This window comes from Peromyscus eremicus, chromosome 6 (assembly GCF_949786415.1).
Source record: "Peromyscus eremicus chromosome 6, PerEre_H2_v1, whole genome shotgun sequence".
Taxonomy (NCBI): domain Eukaryota; kingdom Metazoa; phylum Chordata; class Mammalia; order Rodentia; family Cricetidae; genus Peromyscus; species Peromyscus eremicus.
The window spans coordinates 72,530,283-72,550,954 of NC_081421.1; the positions used below are offsets into that span (position 1 = coordinate 72,530,283).

Genomic DNA, 20,672 nt, shown 5'->3' on the forward strand with positions numbered 1-20,672 from the left:
GATGGTGATCTCTTCCTGTGTCTTCACCCGGCCTTTGTAAAGTATTTGTTTCTTAACCTCCTCTTAAAAGGGAATCAGTCATTGGATGAGAGCCAACACAGATAACATTTTTTTTACCTTAACTAAATCTTTAAAAGTTCTGTGTCCAAACAATTGTTTCATTTTGCTGAGAATAGGGCTTTGACGTAAGAAGTTGGCAATTCCGTCTTCAACAAAGTACAAGCTCTTGGTATTATCCAATTCCACTTCACTAAGTTTTTGTGTGATTTTGCACTGGCACCAGTAATCACACATTTATTTTTCGTCTTCTTAAAAAACAGTTCTTTCAGAAGTATTGCTTATCAGCAGCCTCACTGAGTTTTGCCTCTTACGGTGAAGGGTATGGTTCTATTTTTATTCCAGGACTCCTTGATGAGAAACTCATGCTCCATTTCCACAGATCCCATTTACACTGGCATGTTTTTCCTTTCCACCAACTGCTTACACAAAACCTAACAGAAACAGTTCTAAAGCCAGCCAGAACACACACCATTGAGACTCAAATGTTTTCCCCTCCATCTAGATGTTGATGTACAGATTCCTTGCCCTATGCATCTCCTCTGCTAGAGATTTGATTGTGGAGGGTGGTGTGGGTGAGTTTTCTGAACTAAGGAAAAGGTGTAAATGTGTAAACACGTAGATGGGTCCCAAGGGAGCCAGGTCTCCAAGGCTATGAGATGAGAGAAGGATTGAACATGCTTCTTTCTAGACCTTGAAATGAAAGGCACAGGTGTTTAGGGCACAGGAAACAAGAACTAAGTATGTTTCTTCCTGACCGATGTCCATTACAGTACACTCTCATTCTAGGGATTGCATGACTAGGGAGGCAGCAACACTAGCTGTTGCTACAGGTACTTCTGGCCCACTGGATTTGGATAACACACAGTGTGATCTGTAGTTCTCATGGGTGAGCACCCTCCCAGCCCCATCAGCTTTGTGCATTGCCAGCATTAGCTCTAGTGACTCCCTCCCGTGGTCTCTTTGTGATAAATGGTCTGATATTCTGGGTTTTATTTTGCAAGTGAAAATGTATTCTAGGGGGCTGGAGAGATGGCTCAGCAGTTAAGAGCACTGACTGTTCTTCCAGAGGGCCTGAGTTCAATTCCCAGCAACCACATGGTGGCTCACAACCACCTGTAAATGAGATCTGGTGCTCTCTTCTGGCCTGCAGGCAGAACACTGTATACGTAATAAATACTTTTTTAAAATGTATTCTAAAAACTATAAATGTTCTGAATCTCCTATTTTTAATTACAAAAAAACCCACTTCTTTCTGTATTCTTTCTGTATCAAGTTTATATGGCATAACTGCTGATATAATTTGAATCTTAACTGTTCACCCTGGTCTCATATGTTGAAAGCCAGGTCACCAGCATGTAAGCTTACACTATTGACAGCTGTGGAACCTTCAGGAGCTGTTATCTAGCAGAAGGAAGTTAGGATATCAGAGGCCTTTCAAAGAGTACTGGGATCCTAGACTCATCTCTAGTTCTTTCTACATCCTAGCTGCCAGCTTTTCCTCCCTTTGCTGGGGATGTCTTTCTGTATGCTGTGCATGTGTAGCTCTGATTGATTGATAAATAAAATGCTGATTGGCCAGTAGCCAGACAGGAAGTATAGTATAGGTAGGATAAGCAGAGAAGAGAATTCTGGGAAGTAGAAGGTTGAGTCAGGGGACGCTGCCAGCCACCGCCAACATGAGAAGTAAGATATAAAGTACTGGTAAGCCACAAGCCATGTGGCAACTTATAGATTAATAGAAATGGGTTAATTTAAGATATAAGAAATAGATAGCAAAAAGCCTGCCATGGTCATACAGTTTATAAGTAATATAAGACTCTGTGTGTTTACTTAGGTTTGAGCAGCTGTGGGCCTGAGCAGGACTGGAGAAAACTCCAGATACACCCCTTCCCCATCCTTTCACATTTTTTTTTTTTTTGTAAAATAGGGTCTTTTAACATAGATTCAAGATTCCACTGCCTGCATTTCCATCCTGAGTGAATGAGATTTCAGGTGTGTGCCACCATAGCCAGATTTTCTCCCTTTTAAATGGATTCTCTTAGGTAAATTGTCACAGAAAGAGAGAGCTGACTAACACAGAAGTCCATGAAAATAAAACACAGAGGTTCTTTCCTGAATGGAGAGGCATGATGCTGTATACATGTTCTTATTAAAAATCAATCCAGCTGGGCGGTGGTGGCATACGCCTTTAATCCCAGCACTCGGAAGGCAGAGCCAGGCAGATCTCTGTGAGTTCGAGGCCAGCCTGGGCTACCAAGTGAGTTCCAGGAAAGGCGCAAAGCTACACAGAGAAACCCTGTCTCAGAAAAAAACAATCAATCCAACAAATTCTCAACCATGGGAGAAATTGAAAATGTGTCCTCATGCACTATTAACATTTTTGGAGATAAATTAAGGAGTCTTTACTAAGATATGAAAGCATATAATCTCACAGCCATTTCATTTTTAGACATTTACTCTGAAATGCAGACAAATTTTATTACTTTTACAGTATTTACAAACCTTCATTGAAGCATATAACCATCTAAAGATAATCAGAATAGGGCATGTGTCTCAGTGGTTCTAGCACCTGCATGGCACACACAAAGCCAGGATTTGGTCCCAAGAAGAGAGGAAACAAATAAGAGCAACAACAGATCCAGATGCTACTGGAAGATGACAGTATGAACAGTGATGTCAGCACTCAGCAGATTACCTCTGCCACTTATCCCTTTAAAGCCTGAGTCGTACACAGATGAAGATCCACCAGACTAGCGGGTGCTCAAGCTGTAAAATGCTAGAGGGAAGAAAACACTAGCACAGTGGGTCTCCACCTTCCCAATTCTGTGACCCTTTAATACAGTTCCTCATGTGGTGGTGACCTCCCCTACCATAAAATTATTTTTGCTGCTACTTCATAACTGTAATTTTGCTACTGTTAAAATCGTACTGTAGATTTCTGTGCTTTCCAGTGGTCTTAGGCGACCCCTGTGAAAAGATCTTTGAACCCCAAAGGGGTCACAACCCATCGGCTGAGAACCACTGCACTAGAGTATGTCGTTCTCACTAGAATCTACATAGGATACTTCTGTAAAATGCACCACCAGAGACTAGCAGTGTGTCTCATGGCAATGGGATTCAGGTTGAGGGAAAGATATTGGAGAAGAGAATCCTGAGGTCTTGTTTTGTCCTTTCTTTTGCAATTTGATTTTATTTATTTATCTTGTGTGGGTATGAAGAGGTGTGGTGTGTGTGCTGGGGTGTGCACATGCCATGGTGTACATGTGGCCATCAGAGGACAACTTACAGGAGTTATTTGTTTCCACAATGTAGGTACTGAGGATTGAACTCAGGTTGTCAGGCTTGGAGGCAAGTGCCTTCACCTACTGAACAGTCATGCTAGCCCTACTACTTAAATTTTCCTGTAAATGTATTCCTCTTAATATTAAGAATATTTTCAATAAGCAGTTTTCTATTTATCCTTCTTCCCTTCTTTTCTATGCCCTCCATTCCTCCCTCCCATTCTTCTCTTCCTACATTTCTTCCTTCTCTCCTTTTTTCTCTCACTTCCTGTTGCTAGATATTTGATCATACTTTGTGAAGATGTCTCTGTTTTACTTCACCTGCCTAAGGCACCTTCTGATTGGTTTAATAAAGAGCTGAATGGCCTACAGTAGGAGGGGATAGGCAGGACTTCTGGTTAGAGAGAGGAACTCAGGGAAGAATCTAAGAGGCAGGAAATTTGCCAATGAGAAGCAGAGGAAGTCAGACTTAGAGTACTGAGGAGGGGAAATGAGCCATGTGGTGGAATGTAGATTAATATAAACAGGTTAATTAAGTTATAAGAGCTAGTTGGGAACAACCCTAAGTGAAGGCCAAGCTTTCATAATTAATAAGAAGTCTTCTTGTCACTATTTGGGAGTTGACGGTCCAAAGAAAGACCTGCTATACCTTTCTTTCTTCTTCTTTTCCCTTCTTCTTTCCTTTCTTCTTCCCCCACCTCCCTCCTTCCTTGTTTCCCTCAATCCTTTCTTTCCTCTCTCCCTTCCATCATTTCCTCCTTCCCTTCCTTTTCTCTTGTGCCTCTCTTCACTCCTTCCTTCCTTCTTTCCTTCCTCTCGATCTTCTTCCCTTCCTCCTGAGATGTTTGGTGTGCAGAACTATTCTCAGAAAACAATTACTTCCCATATCATTACTTTTCAATAGCTGTCCTCAAAACAGAGGAAAATCAGCATGCATTGCTTAGGATATAGCAGTTCTGAAGTAGGTCTTTGTTTTCTGCAATTCTCTTCTGCTCAACTTGAAGGACCCACATAAGCTCCCAGGCAACCTACTAAGAAATCTGAAAGTTGTAGAAAGCTTAGAACAGAGGTGCACAGAACATCTGACCACCCCCCCCAATACACATTTAGCATTATCAATGGTTTACTTTCTAGATATTGGGTATTATAAAATAGTTCTCTGCTGTGGGATGGTCTGTATGTCAAGTGTGTTGCTGATTGGTCAGTAAATAAATCACTGATTGGCCATTGGCTAGGCAGGAAGTGTAGGCGGGACAAAGAGAAGAATTCTGGGAAGTGGAAGGCTGAGAGGGAGACACTGCCAGCTGCCACCATGACAAGCCACATGTGAAGATCCCTGTAAGCCATGAGCCATGTGGCAAGGTATAGATTTATGGAAATGGATTAATTTAAGCTGTAAGAACAGTTAGCAAGAAGCCTGCCATGGCCATACAGTTTGTAAACAATATAAGTCTCTGTGTTTACTTGGTCGGGTCTGAGCGGCTGTGGGACTGGCAGGTGAGAGAGATTTGTCCTGACTGTGGGCCAGGCAGGAAAACTCTAGCTACAGTTCTCCATCAAAATCATATTGGTGTTGAAAAACATGGCCACATAATTGCTTCATTATCAGGGAAGATTTGCTCAATTTATTTGAGGACCAGGAATTTTTAGAACTTAGCAGACTGTCTTGAACCCCCAAATTAAACAGCCACACAGTGACAGGCCAGACTAACCTGCACAGGCAGGCCAAGGTGAAACTACACAAAGCCATCAGCATCCTGAGAAGCTGCAGCACTGACATCTTCTTAAACTATCGGGTGGCCCATGTAATTTTTAAAAACTCAATGTACAATTTGGAATATTGCTGTGGGATGTCTTTTCTGTAAGCTGTGAATATGTGTTGCTCCTATTAGTTAACAATTAAAGCTGCTTTGACCTATGGCAAGGCAGGATAGAGGCAGGTGGGAAATCCAAGCAGAAATACAGGAGAAGAAGGGTGGAGTCTGGCGGCTGCCAGTCAGCAGCCGGAGGAGCAAGATGTATTAGAACAAAGGCAAAGCCACAAGACATATGGCAATACATAGATTAATAGAAATGGGTTAATTTAAGATGTAATAAGTATGTGCCATTGGCCAAACATTTATAAGTAATATTAAGCCTCTGAGTCAATTATTTGGGAATCAGCTGCCAGGTATTTGGGAGTTGCTGGAGGGACATAAGCTTCCCCTACAGAATATTTATTAGTATGTCACTGTCCCCAGAGGATAGGAGGCTCCTTGTTTGTTATAAAGTAAAGATCAGTTGTTGTTTCCAGAGAAGTCAGCCCTCACCTGCTAGGTGTGGTACAAAACACCAACCCACAGCACGGTGACTTACTTGAGTTTTTTTTAAAAGGAGCTGTCTCTCAAAGCGTGCTGCTGTTGCAGAGTTCTTAGCATCCTCTGATCCTGATCAAGTGAAAATAAAGCTCAAGAACTTCTGACACCACCCTGGCTACTCCCACTGTGGGACCATCTCCCCACCCTGCCTGAGAACACCTGCCATTCCATGCAGCAGCTGGCAGCCCTCCTAGGACTCCTCTGTCCCACCTGAACATGGACATCTGCCTTAGTCTCCAGCTGACCAAAAGCATGACCAGCGTCTGTGTCGGGTATGTGAAAACAAATTGGCAATTGTCTCCCACCTTAGACCCTGCAAAACGTGTTTTTCTCTTACTTGTTCTGTGTCCCTTCTTCTTACACAAACATGAGCTAATGGGTGATTGACACAGTGTTTTTATGATACACTTTGCCTGCATGCCTCTTCAGCAAACCAGGCTGAAAGTGTCATTGATGAATGCTTATTTGAGAATGGTGTGAATATTGTTATGTTTTCTAGATATACTCAGTTTAATGGAGAATGATTTTCTAGTTTTTCCAAATGACAGTTGGGAAGAAAAAGTTTGTCCGAACCACCACCACCATGTTTTTATGTCATTCAACTCAATTCAACAGCTATTTACTGGGTGTCTGCTGTGCACAGTGTTGTTTAAGTGTTTTTTATGCTCTATGACAATGAGCAAAGCTGGGCACTTCTCCAGAAGATATTAAGGCTCCATGGAGAATACAGACATGGTATGAGAGGGTATGAGAAAGCCTGTAAAATGTGGAGAACACGGCACTAAGGGGACATCAGGAGGGGTACTATCTACATCTTGGGAGAAGAATGTATCTTGTGTGGCTTTACATCTTCAGTCTGCTGAAGAAGAACATGCTGTTTGGATCCTGTTTAAGACAGCAAATGAAAACACCCAGATTTCCCCCTTGGCTTTGTCCAGGGAGCTCAATGTTTTCTTCCAAATTCCTCCAAATCTCATCATGGTTTTGTGAGTCCTCATGAGCTGCACAGGATACTGGCTCTAAATAGATTCCTGGGAAGAACACTGCAACAGCCTGTGTCATACCAGGGCGTGGGAGGCAAGGGGTAACGGAGCCAAGCAGGGACACCAGGTCCCAGGAAAAGGAACCCACAGCTGGCATTGGTTAACAAAAAGTTGAGAACATGGGTAGGCAAGGCAGATGAGGTGGCTCCAACCTACAACAACCAGACTACTCTAGGAATCTGGATAGTATGTCTACAAGAGCGTACTGCAAGGCCTCTGTCTTATGTGCAAGTCAACAACAAAGCTTGCTGCAAAGTAACTCAAGAATGTTTCTCCAGCTTAAAGACTTTAAAAATGTGTGTGTGTGTGTGTGTGTGTGTGTGTGTGTGTGTGTTCATATATCACCTCTGTGTAGATGCCCAAGAAAGCCAGGAGAGGGCATCAGATCCTCTGGAACTGGAATTGTCAGTGATTGTAAGCTACCCAATGTAGGTACTGGGAACTAAACTCAGATCCTCTGGAAGAGCAGCAGGTGCTCTTAACCACTAAGTCATCTCTCCAGTTCCATTTCTCTGTTTAAAAATAATATTCACACACACACACACACACACACACACACACACACACACACACACACTTGAAATCACTAAGTTAAAAAACAATATACACATTTAAATCTCAGTGTTTGGGGGGAAGAAATATTACATACAGTAAAACAAAATTGTTCCTCATGTCCTCTCTGGTGTTTTTTTGCTGTTGTTGTTGTTGTTTGTTTGTTTGTTTTTTCCCACTACAACAGGTGTCCACGAACGCTATGAGAGCTGGTTGAGTTGATCAATATGAGTGAACAAATGAGTCTAATAGAGTTGTTAAAAGCCTAGGAAAAGATTATCCAGAGTCAGGCCAGACATCATGTATGTACCATGCCCTAATTCCAGCCACAGGAAGGCTGAGGTAGGAGGAGCGCCACAAATGTGAGACAAGCCTGGACTACAGAGCAAGACCCTATCTCAAGAAAATGAATAAATAAGAAAACAAACCAACAATTACAAAAAGGAAGTCAAGTCAACCTCCAGGAGGCACCTAAAGGATCCGGGAGGGATGGCTAACACTAGAGGGTTAGCACAAGCCACAGCCTCAGTTGAGCTGACTTTTAAAATCCCTTACTTGGTTGAGAAGCATTCTCAGTGAGCCTTGCTTGGAAGCTTTCCTCCCCCCACCCCCACCCCAGTATGTGGCTGCTTGGGTGGCAGATGCAGGGACAGTTAATACCCCCAAGGAGGATGCTCCACAGCTCTGCCCAGGAACATAAGCATCAGGTTCGAGTCAGGCAGAAATCCCACCCCCTTGAATTCAGGATTTGGCATTCACCAGGGTTACCTCTGCTTGTTTGCAAGCTCTTTGAGGGCAAAAACTGGGTTCTTTATCTCATCTGAGCAAATACAGTATCTGGATCAGGGAGAAAGGGTACTCAGTTGTTTGTTATGGGATAATGAATTAGCAAACTGGCCCTGCCTTGCTCCCTGGCTATTCTGTTAAGGTGCAACAAATACAGTATACAGTAGCTTAAAACAACACAGTCCAGGGGCTAGAAAGAGATGGCTCAGTAGTTAAGATCACTGGTTGCTTGGGTGTGATGGCCCATGCCTTTAATCACAGCACTCAGGAGGCAGAGGCAGGCAGATCTCTTGAGTTCAAGGCCAGCCTGGTCTTCAGAGCAAGTTCCAGGAAAAACAAACTAACGAAAAATCAAAACCAAGACAAACCAAAGCCAAACAAAAAAGAACACTGTTGGCTCTTCCAGGTTTATGGTTTGATTCCTAGCATCCACATGGTGTCTCACAACCATCTTCAATTCTAGTTCCAAGGTATCTAACACCCTCTTCTGGCCCCTGTGGTCACCAAACAGGCACATGGTGCACAGACATACATGCAGGCAAAACACCCATACACAAAACATAAAAATAATTTTTGAGGTACAGTGTATTAACTTATAGTTTCTGCAGTAAGCAATCCTGAAGTCAAGGTGTTAGCAGGACTGTGTTCTTTCTGAGAATTCAAGAGGCAACCCTGTCTTTTCTTTTCTACCTGCATTCCTTGGCTCAAGACCCTTTCTTATCTTCCAATCTGAGTGTCATTACTACAATAATATGCCAGAGGCAGATATATATAAAAAGATAATGTGGTGATATTTTGTTTGTGCTCTCACAAATAAAGCTTGCCTGGAGATCAAAGTGTGGAGCTAGCCATAGAGGCCAGGCAGTGATGCCATGCACCTTTAATCCTTGCACTTGGGAGAAGGAAACAGGAAGTGATATGGCTGGGTGGAGAGAGGAAATGATAAAGCAGGGTGGAGACAAGAGCTCGGCCTTTTCAGTCTAAGGATTCCTAGAGGTAAGAAGTCTTTCTAGTGGCTAGCTGCTCTGCTTCTCCGATCTTTCAGCTTTCACCCTGATATCTGACTCCAGGTTTTTATTATTAAAACCAATTAGAATTCATGCTACAAGAATCCTCTATATTTAGAAAGAAAACCTCTTTATAAAGAAAAGAGGTTATTAATTTACAGTTCTGAAAATTTATGGGTAGGAATCTGGCATAGGCTCAGCTGTGGTGAGCATCTTCGGCCTGGTGGCAGGGCACCTATAGGAGACAGAGATCACACGGCTAAACAGGAAGCTAGAGAGGCAGAAGTGGTTACCGTAATTCCTTTTGGGTCTAATGGCCCAGTGTCCTACCTGAAGAACTCCCACACTAGGCTTTACCTCTTAATGATTCTGTCACCTTTCAACAAATGGACCTTGGGGGACAAACCATACCCAAACCACAGCAGACAGCTAGGGGTGCATCTTTATCACACCAGTAAACCTTTAGGCTCATAGAGTTTCTGCCTTGAAGTTATTTTTAATAACTGGGTGAGAGACTTGGATTATCATGTCTGAGCTCTAGAACACCTCTGTCTTGTTATATTTTCCCAAGTTTACAAGAACTCTCCCTTGTTGTTTTTCAAGACAGGGTTTCTCTGTGTATCTCCAACTGCCTTGGAACTCAGTTTGTAAACCAGGTTAGCTTCCAACTCACAGAGATCCGCCTGCCTCTGCCTTCTAAGTGCTGGGTTTAAAGGTGTGCACCACTACTGACTAGCAAACCTTGTGATACTTGATGTGGGGGTATTGTTTCTTGGTTTTCCATGGAACATTAATGCCTTAGACAGAAGAATGTTAATAACACATGGCTGATAACTTTGGGAAGAATGACTGTGAGGGAGGAAGAATGGAGGAAAAGTGCAAAATAGGCAATGAGGGCCAAGGCAAGATGGTGATACATGTGATAGTGTATTAAAGACCTTGTGGCTATGACAGGACACCTGCCCTGTTGTCTGGAAAAATACTATTTCCACAGAGTCATCCACCACCTCTAGATCTTGTAATTGTTCCACTCTTTCTTACACATAGATCCCAGAGCCTTATGTGAGGGGAAATAGATTCCTGCTAACTCTAATAATTATAATTCAATAATAAAAGAATTATTCATGTTGCAGTGGAAATAATAATCAAAATTGGAGGCAGGTTTTGGCTAGACATCCCTGGGTGTTACTTCCAAAGCACAGGGATCACTGGGTTACAGATGAAATGCCTACATGAACGTAAGCTGACACAGCTAGAGTCTGAAAGGAAGTGTAAGAGCCACTTGGTTCAATCACTTCAGTTATCCAATTAACAAATCGGGCTTAGAAGAAAAGGCCTTTTCTGGTGATGGCACAGCCCTGTGGAAATAAAGTCCACTACTTATTTACTATTTATTTATTTATTTATTTATTTATTTATTTATTTATTTATTTATTTATGTGCATTCACTCTCTCCAGGAACATTATTTCTGGATTCCCATTGCCTTAGCTCTCCCAAGGGACATTTACCCGCTGTGTATGTACAACTGCTGTGTGTTTAAAACGAAATGCTGGCCAACAGGACTTCTCAGTAAGCAGGGAGATGATGCAAGCTGAAGGACCGGGTCCAGAAATACATCACATCTTCACGGAGTATTTACTTAAACTGGATTTTGAATAATTTCCACAGAAATTATTTTACCCACAGGAATGCTATTTCTTCCCGCAGGGATTTGACCAAACAAAAAAGAGGAACAAAATGGAGGAAGAACCGTGATTTAGATTTATATAGAAAACATTAGCTGGAACCTAAGTGATATCCCTCAAGTAATCAGAATATTTCATATACACTGATTTAGCCAAAAGAGCAAACCACAAGAAAGTAAGCATATATCATAGAATTTTAAAGTGCTTCCAGGGTTTAGCTTATACACACACACACACACACACACACACACACACACACACACTTACAATCCTTTCTGCTTTAACTCCCTAAACTGTTTATCTTTAAAATATCCCAGCACAGAGCTGCCTCCCACCCCCTCACATGTGCACATGACCGTATTTACTGATCCTCTCTTGGATGTACCAAACACTGCCAAATAACTCTGATACAGTAAAAGTCTTATTTCCAGAAGTTTTGATGTCACAATAAAAGTTAACCTAAGATTTAGGGTTCCCCCCAGTTTTGTAATTCTGTCAATAGACAGTAGGTCTGTACTGAGGCTTTCCATTAGCCCCTCCGGATCCACCATCCACCACCACCATCCTGGTCTCTATCTCTGGGCTTGGCAGGGGGACTTTTGTAGCCTAGATAAATCTTTTTTTATTGTTATTCTGTGAGGTTAAGCAAATTGAAGAAACAAAACATCAGAAGGTGGGTGGGGCCAGTGAGAGGAGACAGAAGCAGCCTCAGAACAGGCATGCACTCACATACACCAAACTCATGCTGGATTGTGACTCCAGTTCCCTCCTAGATGCCTTCCCCAAGAACTCTCTCCCTCTCTCTCTCTCTCTCTCTCTCTCTCTCTCTCTCTCTCTCTCTGGCTAGCAGTTGTCGTATAAGACCTTGTGATGGCCATCTTAATTACATTTCAAATAGAAAGAAAAGCAACAAAACAGCTGAAAGCTAAGGGAACGTTTTCCTAGAGTAGCTAGAGTGGAAAGTTAAGCCGGGATATTCTATCAACCCCTTGAGGCTTGTGAAAACACCACTCCATGTTCATGTTGGCTGAGAAGTTTATTTTTTCCTATCTGTGAACCTGCCATGCTAGGGCACTTATATTGAGTTGGGCCTACCTGTCTGAATCAGACTTGAAAAGTCCTTCTCAATTGTCTTTCTCCTAGTATTGCCCATAAGCATAGAGTCAACAGATAAGGGCTCAATGTAAATCCTGAATCCTTTCTAAATAACTCCATTTTAGGACATCAGAAACCAGTTGTCTAGACAGACATGTTATAATGTGTATCTTCTAACAATCCATTTTTCTCTACCTAGTCTACATTTAAGAAAAAAGGCATGTAGGTTTAAATAATTCATGGATGAAATTCTCTTGATTTTAACTTCAGGAAGATGAAGATATAAACATTTTGTGTGAGTTTTCGTAGTCACAGTGAAGACTCTAAATCAGTGGTTCTCAACCTGTGGCATGAGACCCCTTTTAAGTGGAATGACCCTTTCACAGTGGTCACCTAAGACCATCAGAAAACACAGATATTTAAATTATGATTCATAACAGTAGTAAAGTTAGAGTTATGAAGTAGCAACAAAAATAATTTTATGATTGGGGTCACCACAACATGGGGAACTGTATTAAAGGGTGACAGCACTAGGAAGGTTAAGAACCACTGTTGTAGAAAGAGAGGAGAGGAGCACGACATAGTTTGATTAAACAAAACAGAAAAGATCCCATCTAAAACCATTCAAGAAGATGGTTGTAGGGTTTTTTGCTTTTTGTTTTTTTCTTATGACATGATCTTACCATAGGACAGGCTGGCCTCAAATTCAGTCATCTTCATGGCTTGGCTTCCAGGAAACATGCTGTTGGTTATTGTTCTGTATGCTGTGAATATGTGTTACTCTGATTGGTTGATAAATAAAAAGCTGATTTGGCCAGTAGCCAGGCAGGAAGTATAGGTGGAGTAATCAGATGAGGAGAATTCTGGGTGGAGGAAGGCCTGAGTAAGGAGTCACCAGCCAAACACAGAGGAACCAAGATGACAAGGCAGATCTGAGAAAAGGTACCAAGCCATGTGGCTAAACATAAATAAGAATTATGTGTTAAATTAAGTATAAGAGCTAGTCAGCAATAAGCCTGAGCGAATGGCCGAGCAATTATAATTAATATAAGCCTCTGTGTGTTTATTTGGGGGATGCAAGTGGAAGAGATTTGTCCCGACCACCGACCAGCCAGGACATAGGAAAACTTCCAGCTACAGAAACATTTTTGGGGGAGACTTGCTGAAGTTTACTGTATGGAAGCTCAATTTGTAAGTAGGAAACCTGTCCACCCCAGTTATGAAGTAAGTGAGAGCCAAAGAGGTTTAAAAATACAACATGTTACAGAGAGCATATAGATCTTATCTTCAGGACCATGCCATCCGGAAAAACAATATGGCATTTGTTTTTCCAGTTTCAAAGACAGTTAACAAAGTAAAATACTTTTTCAAAAGTTTAATTTTACTAATTTTAAAGTTCCACGTCCTTCATGGAAGATGAACAGTGCGGGTTGGGAAACACTGAAACAGCCTCTTTGGATTCTCTCTAAGATCCACATTTAAGGATCTACATTCTCTACCTTCTTTCCAGCCATTCTCTTGTGCTGAAACTACAGCTTCAGAAAGGGTATGGAGAGACTTTTTGGCTGTGGGATAATGCTTTTTGTACACTGGTTTAATAAAACACTGATTGGCCAGTAGCCAGGCAGGAACTATAGACGGGATAAGCAGAGAAGGAGAATTGTGGGAAGGCTGGAAGGCTAGTACCAGCTCTTGCAGCAGCTTCCACTAGAGCCTTTTCATCTGGTGAAGATGCAACTATTAAGAACTAACAGCCACCCTTTGGCCTGCATCACTCTCCATGCAATTAGTTCTCCTGCTGCTACACACTGAAGACCACAGGAGTCTGTATTCTGAAAATTGCTGCATCCAAATTGCCTACTGGGCATGCTCCATCTCTTTCCAGCCTCCCCCTGCCCCCCATATTCTATTAGCCCCATTGAAAACATTGTGGAGTAGGACTCAAGAACCCTTGAGATTCTTGATATTCACATCCCTTGCTTTCTCACTTGATCTTATTAGATTGCACAGTCCAAAAGAGACAGTGATGTCTACCTTAAAACTGCTAAGTGGCCTTTTAAAGTACACAATGAGTCTTCTGATGATTTTCACAAATGAGATAATTTTCACACACACACACACACACACACACACACACACACACAGGAAAAAAAAACTAGAGAAAAGATATCTTCTAATATAGAGATGGAGAGAACAACATCACCTTTCTAAAAACCAGATACTCGATGTTCTTAGCAAGGCACTAATATGGAAATGGAATTGAAGTGTGTGATGGAATTGAAGTGTGTGTGTGTGTGTGTGTGTGTGTGTGTGTGTGTGTGTGTGTGTTCTTTCTCCTATTTGTGGGATGGTTTGTGATAAGTACTATCTATGGACCAGTTTCAGCCAAAGCTGAAAAAGAACAATCACCAAGTCGTTATTTCAGCTTCACACAGGCTTTGATGTGCATGGCAGTTATCTCACAGAAGGGTAGGAGTCCACAAATCACTTTTATTTCTGTTTGTATAATGGGTCCAGACTAAGATAGGATGGTCAGAGAACTGTTGCTGTGCTCCCATAATTATCAATTTTTCTTCTATTATGGAATCTCCTCCTCCACATTAAAAAAAAAAAAAAGCGTACTCAATATGAAGGGTCAGGTGAATGGGTTATGCTTAAAGTAAGTTTTGAATACAATTGCCATCTAATTTTTGCAGTCTGTAAAATTCTCCTTTAAGTGAATAAATGTGTAGGGCAACTCTCCATTACCTTGATCAGCACCTAATACCAACGTGACACTTAGAATTAAATTAAAGAAACAAAACTGGATACTTTGAGACTTGGGGGTTGATTATACTACCGGAGCTAAGAGTGGGTTTAAACTCTTCCCTTATCCCATTTAAATCTAACTAGGTATAAACTCTCCATTACTGAGGAGTGGAGGTGTGTCTGCCGAGGTGGAGATTCCCTTGATGTTCTCGGACAAGGAAACCCAATCCTCCTTTCTGACACACATGGTTGCAATAGACACAGCTCCTCAACTGCCAGTCTGGTTTTAATCTGTTGTTTCTAGCAAGGGAGGATTTTCAGGGAATGTTAAGAAGAGAGCAAAATTACCAGAACTTACTATAAAATAAAAGTGTTGATGAGAAATCAAATTTTAAACAAGTGCTCAAACTCCTAAACACGAACACATGTAGACACACATGGTGCGTGCTACAAGTTTAAGAATACGAAAGTTTAATATTTTAAGAATGTTTGAAGACTGCTCTAGTAACTAATTTATATCTCATTTTAAGAAAATACTTCATCTTACTCAAATGATTCCAGAAGTAAAATGTTGTCATTAAACATGGTGTGTCATTTAAACAATACTCTTGGATAAATTTCTATATGAACAAGTTTAGCATTGTAACCTATTTAAAGCATTAATCATTTTGTATGGAAACACTTTTAAAGGATTTTTAAAGATTCACAGTTACTATTATTAAAGATATTTGTTAAATTAAGCAACACCTGTATACTGTTCCTTTGGAAGATTGTTTAGAAGGCAGCAGCTCTTTGCTCATTCTTTCAATACTAAATACTAAAACACTATTGTAAAATACTAAATACTATTGTAAATACTAAACACTATTATAAAAAGTATAATAGTAAATAGAACTAATATTAAATACTAAAACACTATTGTAAAAAGTACAAAACTAAACAGAACTGGCTCTAATGGGTCTTGTGTCCTTTTATGTCACTTGTTGATTAAAAGTTGTTAAAAGTATCCCAATTTTTTAAAAAACCATAGGTCATATAACTTGTTAAAATAAAATTTAGATTTAAAACATATGACTGCTCTGTGTAAGGTACTTACCTAAGTGATTGGAGAAATGTTAATATTTATGAAGTTTTATAGTATAATAGATATTATATAGTCCTTGTACAGGCAACAACTAGCTATTAAATCTCTAATGACATCTTACAGTTTACAAATCATTACCTCAAAGTGCTGAAAATGCATTGATGATCCATTAACATAAATAATCTTTTCCCAAGAGCAAGCCCAGGTCTCCCCGTGTGTCCTCCATTGCTTCATGTTTGCAGTCTGTCTTCTACGAGTCTCAATCGGTGCTGCCTGAATAACGTCATGTAAATCTGTCCTCGTGTCTGTGTGTCCCTAGCAACGGGTTTTTATTCCGCATTTATTGAACAGCAAAGAAAGCATGATGTGGGGGAAGGGATGGATACTTTACAGATATCTTTAACAGAGTTTTTCAAAGGATGAAACTTTACTGACTTGAACTGTCCCTGGTAGTAAACAAAAGCTATCAAGCAATATCTAACTTCTACTTCCAGCATTTGTGGAGATTTGTTTGTAGGGTTGCGTTCAACCTATTTGTTGCTTTCAACAAATGACTACCATATAACACAAAAATAACCACATGCATTGCTCTCTGGGTCAGAGGCATGGAAGGGTATTTATCTAAAGATTACAGCTATGCATTAGTTCAGGTTATTGCATGGAAAACCCAAGGCAAGCAAGGTTAATTATTATGTTGTTCCCTCTCTCTTTTTTATTTTTTGAAATTATATCATTTCCTCCTCCCCTGGTTGTCTTGGATTTGTTTGTTTGTTTGTTTTGGCTCCTAATACCATGTTTTGTAGCTCAAGTCTCTCCTAAGGTCCACACACAGGTATGCAGTTCAAGTGCCTTGCACTTGGCAGCACATGCACCTTGAATTTAACTGACAAAACTAAAATCATGTTGATATGTTCTGTTAAGGGACGAACTATGACCACATACCTGTAATTCCTTCCCTGCTCACTTCCAATTATAACGATTGTGCTTGAACTTCAGGGCCAATTGCACACTTAGGAGATTTTATTATATGATTTGAGTTTCATTTTATCCTTAGATTTGAACTTCTTAGGAGTACAGGCACCTCATATACAACTTAACCTCCCATGATCCCTTGGTAATTTCCAGTATATGTTTCATAGACTAATATAAGAAATACAATAGGATTGTGCCAAATCTGCTCCAGTTACATTTTTACTGATTCTTGATCTGAGTTTTCAGGTCCACTGATAGAAGTCAAGTATCTTAATACAAAACACTTTCTTCCACCAAGCATCATTGGATTACTAAGCTGTTACTAAATCACCAGGTAGCACTGCAGCCCTAAGCATCATCTACTCTGAACGTGGTGCTTGCTTCTACACCATCTCCTCAGTGTGCCCCAAGTATTTATCTGCTATCCAATAGACTCCACACTTCCTAAAGGCAAGCTATACACATACCCTTGTACTATCAGAGTATTTCACTCAGGGCATTAGGGTAAAGTTGGGGCCCCTATGACCACCACATAGGTCTCAAAAAGCCACTTATGGTCCTCTAGGAGAAGCAGGCTTTGTTCTTAAGAGACATGAATAGAAAGCTACGTCTGGTAGCTAGGTCTGAAAAACAACCTACTTGACTTTTTTCCTGTAAAAAAATAAGTCAGTGGAGGGAAAATGAAATAGATTTAGTTTGACCTCAAAACCGTGAGAGCACATTTTTATTGGTCTTGGAGGTTAGTGCCCTTCAGTTCAGTATCCGTGAGTACAGAAGAGCAAGCCATGTAGAGTCTGACAATTTTTTGTAGTAGAAAGGGATGGGGTGGGGTGGGGGCATAGCTTCGCTAGAGTCAGTGACTTATTTTCAAAACTGCAGCGTGGGAGATTGCCTATCTTTGCCACCTTTGGTGTCCATGGTAATCCATGGGCCGCAGGTTCCCAGAAGCCTTGGGTCTGTTTTACGGCCCTGGTTTAGGGTGGGTGATCTCTTTTACTTCCATGTTTAAAGCACAACTTATTCCCGAGGGGAGAGAGTCTCCCTCAGGGAAGCTGGCACAAAGAAGAAGGCTGTAGGGAAAACGCTAAAGTCTAGTCCCACCTCATTCCTGGCCGCACCTGCTCTGCAAACCCAGGAAACATCCCTAGCTCCAGCAACAGCCACCTAGAGGACCAGCGCATGCGCAGTAAGCACAACTCCGGCTTGCCCGCAAACGTCACTCCGGGCCAGGCGGCTCCGCCCTTCTCAAGATGGCGCTGTGCTCCGTGCGGAAGGCGCGTGAGTGCTGGAGCTTCATCCGGGCACTTCACAAGGGACCCGCAGCTACTCCTGCACCCCAGGTAACCCGAGCCGGCCTTCTGCAGTGGGCTTCCGGTCCTGCGAGCGCCTTGCCGCTCCCCTCCCCTCCCGGCACTGATTTCTTGCTTCCTGTAAAGAGTCCCCTGCACTTTCTCTCCGAGGTCCTACTAGCCTATGAGTGTCCCCGACTCGGAGCGCGGCGACGTCGCAAACCCACGTGACAGAATAAGGCAATGCGGCTGGAAGGCTCGCGCCGCCCGGCCACGTGGCCACCGTTGCCAGGCAACGCAGGAAGCCGCCTCTTGAAAGAGCGCGACGTTGTTAGAGACCTAGTTGCTCTGAGGTCGCTCTATGCACGGTTCTGTCATTTTTTTTTTTTTTTTAATCCTCCTTTCCATAACAGCTACCCCGGGTGCAGCGGAGAAAGCGGAAAAGGTGCCTTAGAATTGGTCTTTAGGTTGGTGCTGCAGCTAGCGGCGTGGAACGTCTTGATCCTTAGGCCTGTATCCACCAGGCCCTGTAACCCACAACAACCCAGAGGTGCTTTTCTGTTGCTTGCCTGACAGCACTGAGGTTACCACGACTGCTGCTGAGCTTGATACTTTGGGTTGAGACCCACCATATTTGCATTTTACCCTCAAAACCAAACAGTGCCTGGTGGTATGCTTCTACTCCTTCAGACAAGCACCATACATCCCAGAATATGGCTTTTTGACTTAGATTATCAAGGAAGGAAGGACATTTGAGCTTCTGTGATGAAACTCCTTCATCACCATTAATGCACAGAGGTGACATGAGGATGTCTTATCATAACTGATGTACTGAAAAGCAAGCCAGCCTGGAAGTTAGGAAAACATCCCAAACGTTCCTGGCTTTTTCTGACATTTGCTAACTGTGTTATAGATCGAGTCTCTCAATCCTCTGGGCTTATTTTCTTTAGCAGATGGGATAGAGGAACAGTTGAACTGATTGGCATGTTAATGTTTCCAAGCCTGGAAATCCTGTGGGTTCATGACTATAAAGATAAAGTATAGCCAGTGAGTGTAGATGAAAACCAACATGTAAGATTATGTTTCTAATCATCCCGTAAGTTACTTGTTCTCTGAACTTCTCTTTTCTTCATTAATATAAACCTCACAAGATTTTGTAAGAATAAAAGACATAATATACTGGAGACTCAGCAAACAGCTGTTCAAATGTTACTTTAAGTTTTAAGAAACAGTGTTAGGTAAGAATTGATTCCAACTTTAACCATCAAATGCTGTTTTCCTTGAGGTTTGGGAATTTGATTCTTTAGAATAGAAATTTGATAGGCATATTAATGTGTATGCAACCAAGAATTTCTAGGACAGATTGCTATTTTAAAACCCTTAATTTAGCTTTAAATAAAAAGAACTAAATGTTAAAGTACTGTTTCTGCAGTGTCATAATGCATATCACTTAAAAATGATGGCATGAAAGACCAGGGCAAGCCCTGCCTGATGGCAGAGGCCTGTAATCCCCACTATTCTGGAGGCTGAAGTGGAGGCAAGAGGATCACAAGTTCAAGACCAGACTGGGCTACAAAGTAAGCTCAAAGTCAGTCTGGTAATTAAGTGAGTTTTTTTTTTATCTCGAAATAAAAAGTAAAATGATGGCTGGGGATACAGCTAAGTGACAGTGCACATGATGACCGAGGTGTGAAAACACTAATGAAGTCCTCCTGAAAGACTGATGGAAGGGATTAAACATTGTACTTTTTGTACATAAGTGTTTGCACTTAGGAAAAAAGACTGGAAGGAAACAACCTTCTTTAACATTTTTGTTGTGTTTTGTTCATCCTAAATAGTGGATTAAAAGTAATTTAAGTATGTTTTAAGCATTTGTCTCACGTGTTTCAAATTGCAGATATATCACTTTTATAACCAGAAAAATTTGAAAGCATAAATCTCCATACAAAACTGTAGTCACTGGTGCTGTTTTGGCATTTTAGGTTTCTGAAAGAGATACCTGTCCTATATTGCCATTATTAAAGTGGCCTTGGAAAACGACTCCTAAAAATTTATGGCCACTTTTCCTGTGTGTGTCTTCTTTTTCTATTGAAAAGCTTCCTTTGAAGTCCAAGGGATTTTGTGAACAGATGCAGAAATATGTGAAGGAAGACTTGGATTCTCAAACCAGATGCACTGGACATTTTTATGACATCTCATAACCTTTGTAGAAAACAAAAAAATATTTTTGTAAGAGTATATTATAATAGAAGGAATTGCATATTTATCACATAGGTGTTTTTTGTTGTTGTTGTTGTTGTTTTATCAAACCAAGGAATGGTTAAGTTACTTGGTTGTTGGTTTAGGCTGTGCACTTGCCCCCTGAGGTGGGAGCCGACATAGATGAGCCCTAGTGTGCTTTGTTAGAAACTGTGCTGAATGTACTGTGAATCCTAAGTTCTTTTAATGTTTTGGGATTTTTTTAAGCAATATCTTGGATAAGAAATGTGGTATTTGTGAGAAGTGTGACATATTTACTTCTCAAAGTGACATGTACACTCAAACATAAAGTAGCAAGAAAGGGGCTAGAGGTGTGGCTAGTGCTTGCCTAGTATGGGAGAGGTTGTGGGTTTAGTCTTGGTATTTTCAAGAGGGGAGCAGGGGAAGAAAATCTGAATAAGAGCACATCATACCATATTCATTGTGGATGTCTACAATTTGTGTGAAAATGGT

The 20,672-nt window shown here is 41.3% G+C and overlaps 1 protein-coding gene across 2 annotated transcripts in view; it reads left to right on the top strand.

Moving 5' to 3' along the window:
- Positions 1-17,884: 17,884 nt before the first annotated feature.
- The window catches only part of Wars2 (tryptophanyl tRNA synthetase 2, mitochondrial), an 83,492-nt gene continuing 80,704 nt past the window's right edge, over positions 17,885-20,672 (top strand). For both annotated transcript variants that reach the window (XM_059265950.1, XM_059265951.1), the window contains exon 1: positions 17,885-18,011. In XM_059265950.1, the coding sequence (XP_059121933.1) occupies positions 17,922-18,011 (90 nt within the window). In that variant the 5' untranslated portion in view covers positions 17,885-17,921. The remainder of the gene's footprint in view (positions 18,012-20,672) is intronic.